Source organism: Macrosteles quadrilineatus, unplaced genomic scaffold, assembly GCF_028750875.1.
Source record: "Macrosteles quadrilineatus isolate MER2022 unplaced genomic scaffold, UCM_ALF_1.0 Scaffold_2__2_contigs__length_208266976, whole genome shotgun sequence".
NCBI classification, from domain to species: Eukaryota; Metazoa; Arthropoda; class Insecta; order Hemiptera; family Cicadellidae; genus Macrosteles; species Macrosteles quadrilineatus.
The window spans coordinates 204,114,536-204,132,700 of record NW_026542595.1 but is presented as its reverse complement, the minus strand read 5'-3'; the positions used below and the strand labels follow the sequence as shown (position 1 = coordinate 204,132,700).

General features: G+C 36.9%; 1 protein-coding gene across 1 annotated transcript; it reads left to right on the top strand.

Annotated features, from left to right (window-relative positions):
• Positions 1–1,206: 1,206 nt before the first annotated feature.
• On the top strand, positions 1,207–18,076 carry LOC128985939 (protein crooked neck-like). Its single transcript, XM_054405935.1, has 14 exons — positions 1,207–1,358; positions 7,516–7,605; positions 8,333–8,487; positions 9,006–9,208; positions 9,534–9,702; positions 10,068–10,200; positions 10,740–10,901; positions 11,907–12,035; positions 12,506–12,718; positions 13,189–13,335; positions 14,725–14,919; positions 16,639–16,767; positions 16,913–17,047; positions 17,613–18,076. Exons 1-14 carry the CDS (start codon positions 1,323–1,325, stop codon positions 17,763–17,765), a joined length of 2,049 nt encoding a protein of 682 aa, XP_054261910.1. The 5' UTR covers positions 1,207–1,322; the 3' UTR covers positions 17,766–18,076.
• The last annotated feature ends 89 nt before the right edge of the window (positions 18,077–18,165 follow it).

Here is an 18,165-nt window from a genome sequence, read left to right as displayed (position 1 = left end):
CACACTTTTTACTCGAAGTTTCTTTAGGTAAACAGATCAAATATAGTTCAATATGATATTTAAAAAATCAAGAATTTGATTGCCAAGAAATTGTTTTACTTTTTATGATTGTAATTTAATTGTAACGAATGTTGGTGTAAAAAAAAGTTAGAGCGGCTTTGCATTTTTTCTTAACTTTGGCTATTTAAAATCACCTGCCTGGCACATAAATGACTTAAAACTAGTAAAAAATTATATTAACAAATCGAAAAAAACTATGAAAAATGCAAATTTAAAATGTATTTCATCACCCGAATTAAAATTTTCATTTTAACCTATTATTAGTAAGATTGTTTTATAAACTGGAAAAATAGAAAAAAACCTTATTGTAATTATTTTTCTAAATACCACTTTTAAATATAGGTAAATATATATTTTTTATTTCGAGAAACTCTTAAGGAACACGAATAAATTGTTAATTTGTGTAGATACATCATATTTTTTTCAAAAACGTAATTAAAGTAATCATATGTTCAATGTCCAGGTCAATTCTTTCAACTTTGATCTTCAATAATAAATAATAAATAATATTTCTTATAGGAATGATTGACACTGTTCGATAGGAAATTTAATTTACTTTAAGAATGCCATCGGTGAATAACACAGGTGTTTTAGTTTAGCGGCAATTTTAATTCGAAACAGCGCGCGTCGCGTTTTTCCCTATCTCTCCCATGTTATAGCCGAGGCTTTTTGCCACTCTACGGCTCCGCGTGCCCCTCTAGTGTTCTGCTAAAGCTGGCTTCACCGCAACACGTGTATTCCTATTTGCGTGCCCTCTCCTTAATGTTTAATCCTCCTAGCCCTCACCCCGGATTAACGCTTAATTAAATGCGGGCACAAGGAACGAAATCGGGACTGTCCCAGCCCCAGCCCCGGCAGAATCGGGACGGGGGGATTATTGTACTGGATTGGACTTTAGAATAAGATCAGACGAATAGCACATCCTTCCACCTCCACTATGACAAAAGCTAAGTGTTGACTGTTGAGAGGGGGCTGACTTGACTGAGGCGAACCCAGGCAGTCGGCCCAGTCCGATCCAAAGCCGAAGATGGGAATAAAACCAAAACTCGCTTGTTCCCTTGTTCGTTCGTTCTCGTTCTGTTCTTTCTTGGTTCTTGTTTGTTGTTGTTTGTTAATAAATGGCAGATAGATATAATAGGTTATGGAGTATGGACTTAGTTGAAATCCAGTTATGATTATTTATTGAAATACTGTATCGTCAAAATTTTATTCAAAACAGAATAAATTGTAAATTATTTTGTAATTGTTTAAATTTTCGAAAAATGGAGAAGCCACAGAAGATGCCAAAAGTTGCAAAGGTAGGCTAGGCCTAAATTCTAGTTTAGATTGGTTATAGGCTACCTAGCTTTGAAAATCAATAGACAATTAATGGTCCCTTTAAATCTAGGAACTAACTAAACTTAAACTTAGGCTATAAGTTTTGTGGGTACACAGTTTCTTAACAACGCTAGGCTACGCTAATATCGATTGAAAGTAGGCCTATCAATTCGATTAGTAAACCTTCATTCAATTTTTTCATTATTAGCAAGTTGGGTTAGGTCAAGACAGTTTCATTTTGAAATAGCCTAGTTAAAAATGGAGATTATTAATCGTTATCTTCAATTAGCATAGCTCAGTAAAGAAACTGTAGGTACCCAGTTTTGTTCCAAACATGAACAATCTCCGCTGGCTTACAGAATACAACGTTTTTAAAAGGACCAGAATAAGTTACATCTTGATTTCTATGTTTTTCTATTTAGTTTTGTTTGACTGGGACGGTGGCATCGTCCTGTGATCCAGCTAAGTTATAAGGAGGTCACAAATTGTGGATAGCCTATTTATAGGCCTGCACTATGGATGCGATACTCCCTGGTGTGGATTAACGTCGGCACTAGTGTGTAGCCTAGACGACGATCCTGATAACATGACGTTTGCTGTGGTGTTTTGTTACTGTTAGGCCTCGGTCACACTAGGCTATTTAGCAGCCGCTACTAACCAGCCACCAGTAATATTGCCAGCAAGCAGCCTAGTCTGACCCAGAACTAGCGGCTGGTAAATGCCAGTATGTTTAACTTTTTAGCGCTGCCTACCCTCCGCTGGCAGTCACGTGACCTCCTTGCTGGTGGCAGCCAGCCAATGTGAACCCCTAGTAGGTAGCTCACTAGCGGCTGGTGAATTAACGTGTCTAGATTTTTTGTTTATGCAATGTTAGTTTCGTTGTATACTGTATTTCATAGGTACTTCCTTTTGTGAATGTTGAACATGGTTGACACCAACAAGTGGTCGGGAAAAGGTGTAACATTTATAGATTTACCAGTATTCCAAGATTATCCTTGCCTGAGGAATGCTTCGTCTGTCAACTACATTGACAGGAATACCAAAAACAAAGCTTATAATGAGTCATATCAAAGTCAAAGACTTGAAGAACGAAGACTAATTGATCTTATGAAAGAGAAAAATGTCTAAGTCAAAGAAGGATGGTGCAGGAGCAGGTGAAGTCTACAAACTAGCGGCTATTTACTGGCGGCTAGTGGTTATAATGTGAAACGTACACATCCGCTGGCTGCTGGGGATTATCAGCGGCTGGTTAGTAGACAATAGACAGGGTGTCTAGTAGTCGGGAAAGTCGGGAATTAGTATTGAATTTCAAAATGGTCTTGAAAGTCGGGATTTAGTCTTAAATTTGATTTCAAAGTCGGGAATTTTCATGATTTTGCCGCGATCGTCGTCTTGCGTTTACGTAACCGCAAAAGCCAATGATGATGTCTACACGGCCTCGGGAAATGTTCACGATTTTGCCGAGATAGTGGACGACGACGATGACGTTTCCGAAACCACGAAAGACGACTGTGACAGCGGGAGACTACGATGACGTATCCGTGACCGCGGTAGACGACGATGACGTTTCCGTGACCGCGGGAGACGACGATGATATCTGCTCGGCCGCGGGAAATGTTCATGATTTTGTCACGATCGCGGACGACGACGATGACGTTTCCGTGACCGCGGGAGATGACGATGACGTGTCCGTGACCGCGGGAGATGACGATGACGTTTCCGTGACCGCGGGAGATGACGATGATGTCTACACGGCCGCGGGAAATGTTCATGATTTTGCCGTGATCGCGGACGATGACGATAACATTTCCGTGACCGCGGGAGATGACGGTGATGTCTGAAAAGCCGCGGGAAATGTTCATGATTTTGCCGCGATCGCGGGTGAGGCCGCGGGAAATGTTCATGATTTTGTCACGATCGCGGACGACGACGATGACGTTTCCGTGACCGCAGGAGATAACGATGACGTTTCCGTGACCGCGGGAGACGACGATGATGTCTACATGGCCGCGGGAAATGTTCATGATTTTGCCGCGATCGCGGACGACGACGATCACGTTTCCGTGACCGCGGGAGATGACGATTATGTTTCCGTGACTGCGGGAGACGACGATGATATCTGCTCGGCCGCGGGAAATGTTCATGATTTTATCGCGATCGCGGGAGATGACGATGACGTTTCCGTGACCGCGGGAGATAAGGATGACGTTTCCGTGACCGCGGGAGACGACGATGACGATTCCGTGACCGCGGGAAATGTTCATGAGTTTGTCGCGATCGCGGACGACGACGATGACGTTTCCGTGACCGCAGGAGATGACGATGACGTTTCCGTGACCGCGGGAGATGACGATGACGTTTCCGTGACCGCGGGAGATGACGATGACGTTTCCGTGACCGCGGGAGACGACGATGATGTTACACGGCCGCGGGAAATGTTCATGATTTTGCCGCGATTGCGGACGATGACGTTTCTGAGACAGCGGGAGACGACGATGATGTCATTGATGTCTACAAGGCCGCGGGAAATGTTCATGATTTTGCCGTGATCGCGGACGACGACGATCACGTTTATGTAACCGCTGCAGTCAATGATGATGTCTAAACGTACGGTACGTGGAAGATTTCATGAAAAAAAAATTTGCTAGTTAGAATTTTTTATTGCTGCATTATTTCTTTACTTGAAAACACCACATTATCATAATACTACTTTATGACAAAGACAGGGGTTGGTGTAGAATTATTAAGAAAATTTTGTTAAGCTATAACAATTGGTATCGGTATCAAGAATCGAGAATCGATACATTTTGGTATCAACACGCACTAATTGTTGAAAAAACTAGTCTTAAAAAATCTGGAATTAGTCTTGAAAAGTCTGGAATTAGTCTTGAATTTTATAATGGAAATAAACTAGACACCCTGATAGACAAAATCTTTATTGAAATATTCCTAGAGAACATTCATGGGTCAGGTACCGTACATAAAATGTACAGTATGTACGTAAACTATTACCGTAATTTGCAATTACAATTAGAATTTTTTTCTTTTTTCTTCTTTTTTTTCATGGTAGCTTATTGTTTAAGAATTCATCCTCAGAGTAGAACGGCCGGTCCATAAGCCATGTTGTCAGGTGCTTCTTTACAGTGACGTAGCCAGGGGGGGGGGTCCTGGGGGTCCGGACCCCCCCCTTCCGGCCCTAAATATAATATTTTTTGTTAAATTAAACGTAAAATTATATAATAATACTGGATTGACGTTGGGGTTGATTATTTTCAATGCCAGGAGAGCTAAAAAATACCGTTTTAGGGCCTATATTTTCAAAATTTTCCTGGACCACCCCCCCCCTCTTCTACCTGGACCCGGTCAGTCGACCCCCCCTATTTTGAAATCCTGGCTACGTCACTGTTCTTGAGCAGATTGGGTTGTTCTTTCTTGAGGTGATCTGGTAGGTTGTTAAAGTACAGAGCACCTTTGTAGGATGGTTTCTTCTCGTACAGACTCAGATGGTGTTGTGGGAGGGAAAAATTGGCGGCTGCTAAACAGCCTAGTGTGACCTAGGCTTTAGGCTAGGCCTAATTGCTGAAGATTAAACCATACAATACGTATAGCCTATAATTTAGTCAGCATGACGAGCCACCCTGATTTAAATAGACATCTATCTTTTGTTTGAACATAATTTGTAGCTTAACTTCTAGGCCTAGGCCGAATTGGGCACTGATGTGTCTCCTGAAATAGATAGCCTTTTCTTATTAGGCTGTTAGGACAAAGTTTGAAGTGGGTGACCTTTCAAAAACAGGTGCAAAGAGCTAAATCCAAATTCGCTCAACACGTTGGATTGACAGTAAACTTGATAGCTGGATATATGCGATGTTCTTGATATTCTACATTACCATACTGGCGAGCCACCCTGAAGATTAAAATCATAACTGTAAGGAAAGAAATTTATTAAATACTGGAGAAATTTGAAATTTAAGTTACAAAGACATAAATACTAGGGACAACTAATACATTCAAGACCCGATTTTCATTCTTACGTTGAAACTTAAATTTGACTATGTTTTGAAAGTAGGTACCTATTAAATATGCCCGAATCACGTCTACCCAAATTGTTAGCTAATAAAGTTATAAGAAAACAGATACTTTGGTATAGGGAATGGAAGAGTTTAGCAGAAAGTTTATCAGTGCACTTATCAGTAGAACAAAATGATATTAGCGAAACAAGATATCAGTTGGGTCAGCTGTTGATTGCGGTTCGTGATAACGATCGTCAGCGTGTCCTTCAGACAGCCATGAATGCTCCCTGTCATGCTATTTATAAATCACTTAGTTTGGATTTGAAAGCTAATGGTTACATTTTTTCAAAGTTGGATTTTAATACAATTAAATGGATTTTCAAGTGTAGAGAAAGGGGAATTATTATATTTAAACTAGCTGACCCGGCGAACTTCGTATCGCCTAAGTTATAGCATTGACTATATAACACTACTGACACACTACTGGTAGTGTTATATAGTCAATGGTTATAGGTTTCCCCTAAGACAGACCGACCCGGCAGACGTTGTCTTGCCTTTGACTATTTATAATTTAAGTACCGTTACGTTTAATTTTCAAGATGATCTCGTTCGCATCGCTCAATCACGTCCTGGTTGAAGTTTGTTCGCTACGCTCACTCACCTTTGGGTTGGAGCTCGTTCGCTACGCTCACTCACCTTTAGGTTGGAGCTCATTCGCTGCGCTCACTTGCCTTCAGGTTAGCTCGTTCGCTACGCTAACTCGCCTCCAGGTTGGAGCTTGTTCGCTACGCTCACTCACCTTTAGGTTGGAGCTCGTTCGCTGCGCTCACTTGCCTTCAGGTTAGCTCGTTCGCTACGCTAACTCGCCTCCAGGTTGAAGTTCGTTCGCTACGCTAACTCGCCTCCAGGTTGAAGTTCGTTCGCTACGCTCACTCACCTTTTGGTTGCAAATTTGCTGTTGTGATAAATGTAAAAGAAATAATAGTGCTGCACCCTGTTGGTAATCCTTGTAACTTTAATGCTATTGAACATCATAGAACAGAACCAACTTGTTTAATTGAAACAGCTGTTAAGATTCATTAATTCCATTTCTCATAAGGTTAACATGGGAAACTCCAGAGCCACTGGGGCGGAGCCCTTTTAAGAATTTCGAAACGGGAAATAGTTTACTTCCTATTCGCATACCTACAGAATTTACACACCAAATTTCATAACGATCGGTGAAGTCGTTCCGGAGGAGTTTGCAGACAAACACTGTGACACGAGAATTTTATATATTAGAAGATTATAACTCATGGATACAAAATCAAAATCATAACTGTTTGTTATGCAATTTGGGAGAAGTAGAGGATGTTTACCACTTTGCTGCCAAGTGCCCGATACTGCGTCTTTTTAGAACTTTTTGGTTCGGTTTAGAGGAGTTGTCCTGGGATATTTTCATATCCTTGTTGAACGGGGCTGATTGGGTGCGGTTTGCCTGATTCCTACAGCAAGCTTGGCGGTACAGGTGGGAAATGATACAAGAATTTAATTATTAATCTTTATTCAAGCTCTGAGCACTCTCTAGTTTTTAGAAATTGATTACAAATAATTGTATAGATAGTATAGAATTAAAGACAAAAACAAAAACCTAAAAAAAAATTTTAACTGTAATAATGGTAAATCAGATAGGTAATTTGAATGTATACATAATGTACTGTACTTGTTTTATTTAGCAATTTACAATGTGTTGGCCAACCCGGCTGACGGTCTTGTAAGACCAAGTTGGAAAAATGCGAGCCTGCTGTGTGAATCATGGACCTGTCTATATTGTGGAAATGTTTTTGTAAAACATGTACTAAGAACATGTAAATAAAGCATTGTTTCATTCATTCATTCATTCAAATACATTCTAATTCAAAAACTCAATTCCAAATCCCATTATAATTTCAATACTCTCAACCTAGCTTACAGTAGGCCTATATCAGTCACAAAATAGAACAATATCAGCTGATAATGCAATTCAATTTAATTTATTTCCATAGTAACACCATAGGAACACAGATGACCACCCAGAGTCTACGTCAGTCCGTTCCTAACCTTCTTCAGTCTGTAGATTATAAAGTTGTATGTTCTTGTTTTTTAGGTGAAGAATAAAGCACCAGCAGAGATCCAAATTACTGCAGAACAATTGCTGCGGGAGGCCAAGGAAAGAGATTTGGAAATTGTACCACCTGTAAGTTAAGTGGGCATTTAAGTTTAATTAGCCTATTGGTTAATTACTTTAAGACTTATTAATCACTAAAATTTAAATGAGCATTTTTCTTCTTGTAGTATTTAGCAATAACCTTGCTCACATTCATCATTTTAGGCTTAAAATTACAATCATAAGACTATGGCTTCTTTAGGCAAAAACGATTTCCAAACACATTTAACTTAAGTTAGAAAATTACTATCTACAATTATTCTCGTAAACATTTTTTTCCTGTGTCTATGCCAGTGGCACTTTTATTATGAAATCAATTCAAACACTCAAGGAAAGCGGTCCAAACCCATTAAAGTTTTGTTAGTTTAAATTTATTGGTACATTAAGTTATATTATCTAATAATATATGCTATAGGCTAGTGGTTTATTAACCTTTACTTTTTGTCTCTATCTAAAACCATGGTTTCGGCTAGTTGCGTCACAGACCATTATGCAACTAGCGTTGAAACCATAAATAGTATGAATAAACCACTAGGCCTATATATATATATTTGTCTTACCAGTTCAGGGGCAAGCTAAAAAAAAATAGTAAATTATATTATTTTTCTTTATCACTGTGGGTTTTTGCTGAATAGTCGTTAGTGTTGCTCAGTTTAACAATATAATTTTTTGGTAACTAATTGCATCGCAACAGTTATATTTAAACTCAATTGTTTAATTTTAAGAGTTAACACAAATTGGTATTGTCTTATTTTAGCCACCAAAGCAAAAGATCTCTGATCCAGAAGAGTTAGCGGATTATCAGCACAGAAAAAGGCGAGCCTTTGAGGACAACATAAGAAAAAATCGGTCGGTAATCAGCAACTGGATTAAGTACGCACAATGGGAGGAAAGTCAAAAGGAAATCCAGCGGTTAGTTTGTCATTGTTGAAAGTTTCTTAGGCCTAGATAAATATAATATATTCAGCTTAAATTATCATTTTTTGCTGTATTAATTATTAACATGACAGTTAATTGTAACCAAAGAGTCAAGAGCTCAGAAAACAACAATAGATTATTTAATGACAAAGATTTTGTGTATACAAGTGTTGATTTGAAGATGACATGAGTTAAAATAACGTTAAAAAACAACTTTTAAATAGGCTAGATCTATACGCGCCATAACAGCATTTAAATGTCAACTATTGATTAATTAAACATATTTTTCATCCAAAACCGACATGCCCGCTTTATTTCAGTTGGTTGTGGGTTTACTGTAGGCCTACAGTTTTTGAAATTTGTTGTTGATATAGGTACTACTTAGTGTAAGAAATGGCCATGTGGACTTAATTTGCCTCCTGAGGTAAAGGATTTCAATTTAATTTCTTTCTACAATAGCCTATTAATTTATGGATGGATTTAAATATATTCATGGACATTGTTTGCCGCAGAGCTCGCTCCATATACGAGCGTGCGCTGGACGTGGACCACCGCAACATCACGCTGTGGCTCAAATACACGGAGCTAGAGATGCGCAACCGTCAAGTGAACCACGCCAGGAACTTGTGGGACAGAGCAGTCACCATTCTGCCCCGGGCCAACCAATTCTGGTACAAATACACCTACATGGAGGAAATGGTGGGCAACATCGCCGGTAAGTAAAGTAAATGGGGAGGCTTTTATGGTCTAACGTTTGTTGTGGCAGAGAAGGGTTAGTTTACGATAACGAATAGTCAATGAATAGTCATTTATTCCATCTTTAAACAATACAATATATTGTGATTGGTTTCGTCAAAAAATAAATACATCCTAATTTTGGCTACATTGTAGTTGACAAGAGACAACATGGCATGGTATAATTTTCTAATTTAGAGTTCTGAGGATCTCCACCCAAGAGTAAACTGTAAGGATCTCGTAGTTGCATTGATTACTTGTCTGAAATCCAATGTCCACTTTGAAACATGTTCTTGTGTTGACAGGAGCCAGACAAGTGTTTGAGAGGTGGATGGAGTGGGAGCCAGATGAGCAAGCTTGGCTCACATACATCAAGTTTGAACTGCGCTACAAGGAAATCGACCGAGCCAGACAGATATACAACCGGTTCGTCATGGTGCATCCAGACGTCACCAACTGGCTCAAATACGCTAAGTGAGTTGCCGAAACTATACGACTAAGAAAGTTTTGTGGTTGATTTGTACTTCCTCTTTCCTGGAAAGTGTATCAGCTTCCAGTTGGTTCCTATAACTAAAGTTTTCTTTCTCACAGTTGTTTGATCAGGCTTAACTGAAAGGACAAACTTTAGGCATCTTGTTTGTCACTGTGAACTACCACTGTACGAGAAACTGTTGAGATAAATGTAATTATTGTAGCATTCTCTATGAGTCTCATTCAACTATGCTCATTCAACTATGCTCTCATTTAATAAATCTTTCTCCAGCACTTCCATTTAGATGGGATGAAAACTACAATTTCCAAATTCAGATTTGTTTTAGGTTTTGCTTATTTATTTTTAGATTTGAAGAACAACATGGGTTCGTATCCAGTTCTCGAAAGGTCTATGAAAGAGCTGTTGAATTTTTTGGTGAGGAAACACTGGACGAGCGACTTTTCATCGGCTTTGCCAAATTCGAAGAAGGCCAGAGAGAGGTAAGGTAGTTCTAAAGTTTAGTATATAAGGTTATTTTTTCCCCTATTGTTTCCTAATAGATAACATAATATACGTTTAAAAAATGATTTTGCCATAGGGGAACATAAATTTATTTTATTTGGAATGAATTCCTGTAATTTCAAAATTTCATCAGGAAACAATATCCACCAACAGTCTTCCTGTAGTTACAGTAGAAATGCAATTTTAAATTTAATTTCATTTATCAGTTTGCATTCAGTTTAACATTTGATTCCATCTCCTAATACAATTACAATTATAAATATTTTATTTTAACAAACTATCTGGAAGCTTTATAGTTAAATATCATGATTCTCCCAACGGTTTTCTTTATAATTGTGATGATTCTTATAGCCTACTGAGGCTTTTTATTTTTAAATTTCAACTTACTTTACTTTTTGCTTTTTTACTTTTTGCAAGTCTTATACAACTTTTTCTCCTTCTTTGTATTGGGTTCTTAATTCTATAAGTATTGTGTAGTTTCAATATTAGTAATGAATTTGCAACTTCAATGTTTTAGCATGACCGTGCCAGAGTGATCTATAAGTACGCTTTGGACCACATTCCTAAAGAGAAGACTGCCGAGCTGTACAAAGCTTACACCATTCATGAGAAGAAGTACGGGGATCGCACTGGCATCGAGGATGTTATTGTGAGCAAGAGGAAGTTCCAATACGAAGAGGTACGAGTTATTTAGATTTTATTTCCTGGTTTCTTTACTTATTAGCCATATTTAGTGCTCATTGTGTTGTATTCTCTTATGTTGAAACATTTCTTCATACGTCCTTTTTGCAAGTCTTATACAACTTTTTCTCCTTCTTTGTATTGAGTTCTTAATTCTATAAGTACAGAACAGAATTACAAAAGATCCAACAATAACTTACAACTCAAATAATATTCAAAAGGAACATCAAATCAATTTTCTGGGATTAACAATAGATGAAAATTTGAATTGGGATAAGCACACACAGAAAGTTTTAACCAAAACTAACTCTGGAATGTTCAAATTATCAAAAATGTCCTTTTATTGTAATTTGAAAACCCTAAAAAGTATATATTTTGCACACATTCACTCCCATATTTCATTCGGTTTAGCATTATATGGGTCAACAAAAATATTAAATATGGATAGTATTCTGAAGCGACAAAAAGAAGCTATCAGAATTATGCTTAAGCTTAAACGAGATGATTCGGCAAAAGAACATTTTAAGAAATTACAAATTTTTACAGTTTATGGGCAATATATTTATAAAACAATTCTTATCGCAAAAAAAATTAATCTGAGCAAGTAATAAATTCAGTGCATTCTTATAATTTTAGGAGGAGAAGGGAGTTTGTCCAGCCTCACAAATTAAAATTTTTTGAAAAAAAACCCTCATATGCTGGTAATGATTTTCTAAAATTTGTCCTTGAATTCATAAAAAAAGAAACGAACCTTTCTAAATTCAAGAAAATTCTAAAGGAGCATTTAATAAATCTAGCATTATATTCTTTTGATGAATTTTCCACCTCCCATAAATAGAAATAGTATTTTTATTTTAAGTATTCTGACACTATTCACTGTACCACCAATGTACATGATTTACGAATAAAGATGTTTGAATATGAATATGAATATGAATAAGTATTGTGTAGTTTCAATATTGGTAATGAAATTATTTATTCACTGATTAAACCCTTTTTACAGGAAGTGAAAGCCAATCCACACAATTACGATGCTTGGTTTGACTTTCTCCGTCTGGTCGAAGATGAAGGCAATTTAGAAGTTATCAGAGAGACTTACGAGAGGGCAATTGCAAATGTTCCTCCAACAAAGGTAGTATACAGGCTACCAAAATTAGTCTAATTTGTTGTTTATTGTGCGTATGGTTTAAGCCGAACAAGTTTAGTTTTCACAAATTGGCATTGTTATTGTTGAGGTTTTAGCTCACTAATTTACTTTTTCGGTCTATCTGAAGGCCATATGGAAGTTGCAAAAAACTTTATTAGAAAGAGGAGAGGAGGTAAGCAATAATTTTTCTCTTGAATTCAATGTAATAAATTGAGGAGTTTTTATAAAGGTAAAGGCTAAACTAACTTAAAAGCAGACATTCTCTGTGTTGAAGTAGAATTTTAATTTAATGTTATTGATGTTTTTTATTGAAGTTCAACCTCATCTTACTGCAACTCCTAAGCACACTCGCTTCCGCTTTTCAATTACTTTTATTTGCTCTTTTCCCCAAGTCTACAATTCTGAAAATGTAGACCACGGTAGACAATTAATTAATCCCTATTGATTTTTCACAGGAGAAGCAGTTTTGGCGTCGCTATATCTACTTGTGGATCAACTACGCGTTGTTCGAGGAGCTTGAGGCAGAGGACGAAGACAGAACGAGACAAGTTTACCGAGCCTGTCTGGACCTGGTGCCTCACAAAGTGTTTACCTTCACCAAGATATGGCTGCTGTACGCACACTTTGAGATACGCCACAAGAACCTAACAGTGGCTCGCAAGACCTTGGTGAGCGATTGGTCCTCAAGTAGGCGCATGGTTAATATTGTGTTTTTAGAAAGTGCCACCGCATCTATTACACCATAATAGAGGATATAAAAAATCAGTGTGGAACAAATTTCCCTAACCCCCATTGAAAAGAAACAACAAATTACTTTAATGTGAAGATAGATGTAGCCTAGGATTAATGGTAAATAATGAACTAAAATCCTGGGAATACTTCTAATAAAAAAAAAAAAAATTTAACTTTAAATATTTCAAACCGTCAGACAAGATTTTGGACTGTCAAATAACTTCCTTTGATGCCTGGGCCCCATGTTATGTAATTTATTGTGTTTAGAAACTAAACTTTCTTTTCCCTTGTTGATGTTATAGGTAGTGTCATATAATTTGTTAGTGACCCATTTCAGCGTTCATAAAATTCTGAAATAACTACATTTTAGTGCGAATGAATTATCAACTGTACTTTGGTTTTACAGGGAATGGCCCTTGGAATCTGCCCAAAGGACAAACTTTTTAGAGGATACATTGATCTGGAGATACAACTACGAGAATTCGACCGGTGTCGTATCTTGTATGAAAAGTTTTTAGAATTTGGTCCTGAAAACTGCATAACATGGATGAGGGTAAGAATTTATTATCTTGATACATTGAAATATTTTTGATTCAATTTACTCAATGTGAATTAAAGATTAAAGGAGCTCTTAAAAGGTATTGTGTGTGAAAATTCATTTAGTGATTTAATAACCTGCGATTTAAACTACAATACAGTTGAACCTCTATAAGACGAATTTCAAGGGGTACGGGAAAAATTCGTACTATAGAGGTATTCTTAATAAAGAGGGTCGTTTTATCGAGGTTTAATGCTGCTGTTATTCTTCTTATAGAGGTTTCTCCTCGCTCCAAGGTTTTTCCAAACAATGACTGAGGAAGGAGGAGGGATGGGTGGGGGTTTCATGTTGAGACAAGCTTCTGTTTGTTTTGAAAACTACGTACTATGGAGGTTAAGATTATGATAAATTCGTCTTATAGAGGTCACGTTCGTCTTGTAGAGGTTTTGTGCTAAGAATATTTGTTGTATAGAGGTTAATCAGTCCTAGCCCATGTCACAAACAAATTCGTCTTATGGAGGTTTTTAACTTAATTACTACGTTGTATAGAGGTGTTTTTAGCATTGACCTATATGAAAGTGTCAAGGGGATTAAAAAAAATTCGTCTTATCGAGGAATTCGTTTTATCGAGGTTCGTACAAACGAGGTTCAACTGTAATAACAGACAAACAATTTTATTATTACAATTGATTTTTGGCTATTTCGTACTTTTTACAAAGGATTTATAATTTATAGTATTACGTTATTTACATAGCCTATGATTAATTGTATTACCTTACAAAAAAAGTGAGGTGGTTTCTATGTGTGTGTTCTGGTTGAGCACTAAAAATACTGATTCAACTAGGATGAGTTTGTTCACAAAGGTGGATTTTAAACCTGGCCAACGTATAGGCTTGTTTATATCCTTAAAATCATCTTCGGTACAATGGTTGAGTGGAGTCAAATACTGATTGGTCTCCTTATTGCAACCAAAACAAAACGGTGTTTGTACAGCTCCAATATGTGCATTTACATTCAATTTGTATTTTAACAAAGTTATTCATTTTATCCTGCTAAGAACTGGATTAAATTAAACAATAAAATAATATAACACTACAAACTACGTCTTTTGAGCACCTAATAACAAGCTTCTTTCTTTGAGGATGTCTTACCAACCACCCTCCTATAGTTTTTGTGACAATGGAAGCTGTAATAGGAGGGTCTACCGTTACAAAGCCATACTTCTTTATTATAAATTTTAGTGGTTCTGTTGAGTTTTGTTTCTTCAACCAACGTTGGGGGAGTGACTATTTATTCTCATCTGAGCCCCCTAGCCCATTACAAAACACAGTTAAAACAACTAGTAGGCTAATGAAATATTATAAGACAAATTTTTACCAACTCGGATAAATAAAGTCTTCTTAGTTTGCAGAGTTGGAAACGCTGCTGGGAGATATAGACAGGGCGAGAGCCATCTATGAGTTGGCCGTATCGCAGCCAAGGCTAGACATGCCTGAGTTGCTGTGGAAGGCCTACATTGACTTTGAGATCGGCCAGGGAGAGGTGGCCAGGGCTCGGCAACTGTACGAGCGACTACTGGAACGGACACATCATGTCAAGGTAGCCACTAGTCAGAAAACTAGACATTACAATCCCATGTTAAGGCTATTGCCAGTCTTAGGATGAAATTGCTATTTGTGTAGTAAGAGCACAAAGTATGTCATTGCCGCTCGAGAACTGTTAAGATGTCCGCACAAAGCTTTAGATGAGTACAACCATACATTTCAAGAGCGGCAATTACTGTTTGTGCTCGTAATACACACAATATTTTTCCTACCACCATAATTAACTTATTATAACAACCAGATTAACTTTGTAGTGGTATATCAATGTCTTTTAGGTTATGTTTGCTTACCAGATGTTAGCATTTTATAGAAATATCAGTGAAATCAGCAGATTTAGCGAGTGGGAATGAGCGATTTTGCGCACTGTTTATAGGTGTGGCAATGTGATAATTTCCATGCAGTGGCAGGGAATAGTTATTTGTGTAACTAGTGGGCAAGGATCTCGAGTGCAGCAAAGACCTTTTGCACTCGTGTTACACATTATATTTTTCCTACAGTCACTATAAAACATATAAATAATTAGTCTTTCAAATCAAACACTATACAACACGATTTTAGGTTCAGCAGGCAACACAAATATGTGCCCTAGAGAAAGTAGTACCCGGTCCGTATCACTCCGCTATTTTTCCTCGACAAGAAATGTGCTCCGCGTTTTGCGAATATAGTTCCGTATGTTTTTGTAATTTGAAGTGGTTTCCGCGCCTAAAAAAATACTTTTAAAAGTATTTTCTTGTTTATTAAGACCGTAGGAATGTTTTAAAAACGTTTAAAAGAAAAGTCCAGAAAGTTCAGAAATACCGAAACTATAAACACGAGATGACAGGTTAAATCGTAGTTATAATAGTCAATCAGCTGCTCATAGTATTATTATCTTTAAGTGTTGCCAACCTATTTCCAAGCGTACACGGATTACGTGCATAATAGAACCACGCTGTTCTGTGTTGTTTCGTTAGAATCCTGATGTGCGGCAAAGTATAAACCGTACGGCAAAGTATAAATATGCAGCAATTAGCAGCTTTCTGTACTATAAACAGTACAAGGAAGCCAACTTTGTCGGATGACTGTAGGAAAATTAACTTTTATGAATGAGCCTCTGGCAGTGTGAGCTGATATAAATAACTGATTGTCAATTTTTCCAACTTGAAAAAACTAAACGGGAGTTGTTTGGCTTACTATCACATCTTTGAATGTTTGAAACTACTTTGGTGGACTTCTAGCAGTAAAACACAGTGTGCAATCAAATTTCAGGCTTCTGATATTGTCTGGATATTGAGTAGTGTGGTACCTATTATTTACTGCTACTAAATTTTATGATACAACACCATAAGCAAGCATACAGACTGGCAGAAGGCTGCACCCATACTCTTTCTGAAATGCTTAAAATTCAACTGTTTGTTATTGTTGAAGATCTACTTTAATAGTCAGTAATGTTCTTTGATGAACACTGTTTCTGCATGTGCATTGGTTGGATTTTCGATGTTGATATCTAGATATGATATGATATAGATAATTCACAGGTGATTAATTTCACAATGCAATGTTGACCATTATTTTTAAGAAGCTTTTGCAGAGGAGTTTGAGTAAGGTTTCGTAATGTGTTTCTTACAAAGACTTAATATGTTTTTATTTCATTAAAAAGTTTGCTTATAGTTTTTTTTTTATTTTAGCTAGATTTTTGTTAACCTTTGTAACTAAATGTTGAATTTCATCTCAGGTGTGGATGAGTTACGCCCAGTTTGAGATGTCTCACGGTGCAGCAGAAGATGCAGAAATAGACAAAATAGCTCTGGCTCGTAGAGTCTATGAGAGAGGCAATGCTGCCCTGAGAAATCTTGGAGAAAAGGTAAATTGAGTGTCAAACCATCAAACACGCTGTTCATTTATCATTTAGACTGCACGATAAGTTTCTTCAAATAATAATTTTAAAGCTTATTGAATTGTAATTTTGGTTTTGGCTGTGAAATAAATTTTGAATTTTTCATTTTCAGGAAGAAAGAGTTCTGCTGTTGGAAGCTTGGAGGGACATGGAAGTCAATCATGGAGATGACACCACAGTACAGAAAGTGGAGAGCAAGATGCCCCGCCGAGTCAAGAAACGACAGAAAGTCACGGCTCAAGACGGGGTATGTAGCCATGAATTAACAATCTGTTCCCTTTCTTTACATTTAAAACCTTAGTTTTGACTAGGCCTAATGAAGTTAATTTTTACAACATAAAATGGTCAGGTTACTAGAATTCAGCTTAATTTTTTTTTTATGGACTTCAATAAAATTGGTAAAAATGTCTTGCTAGTTTTCATAATGCTACAAAATCTGGAGTGTAGGCTGTTTGTACAGTAACAACTATCCCATCTAAAGTGGCTGCAGCATTGACAAATAAAATGAAAAAGAAACATTGTAAACATGTTAAAATTATCAAAATAATAGTTTCTCTGTAGTGAAACCTATTCAAGTCTTTAGGGTTTTCCATTCAAACCACTAACCTTTCCTGTTTTGAATCTGTTACAATAACATGGTAAAGTAAAAAAATTCAAAACACTCCTTGTAGCTGTAAAATATAAACGATGAATAAAAGATTGGTAATGTTAAAAGGTTAAGGTACCAAGCAGGCAATAGGTACAATTTTTTTCTATTGCTCACATAATTTTTCAAAAAATGCATCTTACTAATGCAAATTTTTGTTTTACAGACTGATGAAGGATGGGAAGAGTTTTTCGATTACATTTTCCCAGAGGATGAGGCGACCAAGCCTAACCTCAAACTGCTGGCTAGTGCCAAAGCCTGGAAGAAACAGCAAGATACGACTTTGCCACCCGAAGAAGAACATGACAATGAAACTTGAAAGCTGCAAATTGCAATGTTTAGTTGAGAGAAATTTTAAAAGCCAGGAAAACAGGAAAAATATTTCTCATACAATTATTTTATACCAACTCTATTTAGAGTTTGCAGTTCCAATCACTATGATTCGTGGGTGTTTTATTTAAATACTGATATGAATTGGAATTGGACTAGTCAATCAATTTTTTAAACTAAAGTTAAAAATAATATCACTATTATTACTGTTCAAGTATTCATAGTTATTTATGTTCAATTGTACAATTTTTATCCATCTAAATTTATAAGTTTATGTGTAGTGATTTTTTGTAGATTATTATCTGGACCAAACTATATTTGTAAATAGTTATGTAAATAAACTTTGTTTATTTTGAATTTTTACTGATATTTCAAGCCTGTGCCAGCAC

Coding starts and splice junctions, on each gene's coding strand:
- LOC128985939 (XM_054405935.1), top strand. CDS start 1,323: ATGGAGAAGCCACAGAAGATGCCAAAAGTTGCAAAG. Junction 10,902..11,906: donor GGAAGTTCCAATACGAAGAG/GTACGAGTTATT, acceptor CCCTTTTTACAG/GAAGTGAAAGCCAATCCACA. Junction 13,336..14,724: donor ACTGCATAACATGGATGAGG/GTAAGAATTTAT, acceptor AAGTCTTCTTAG/TTTGCAGAGTTGGAAACGCT.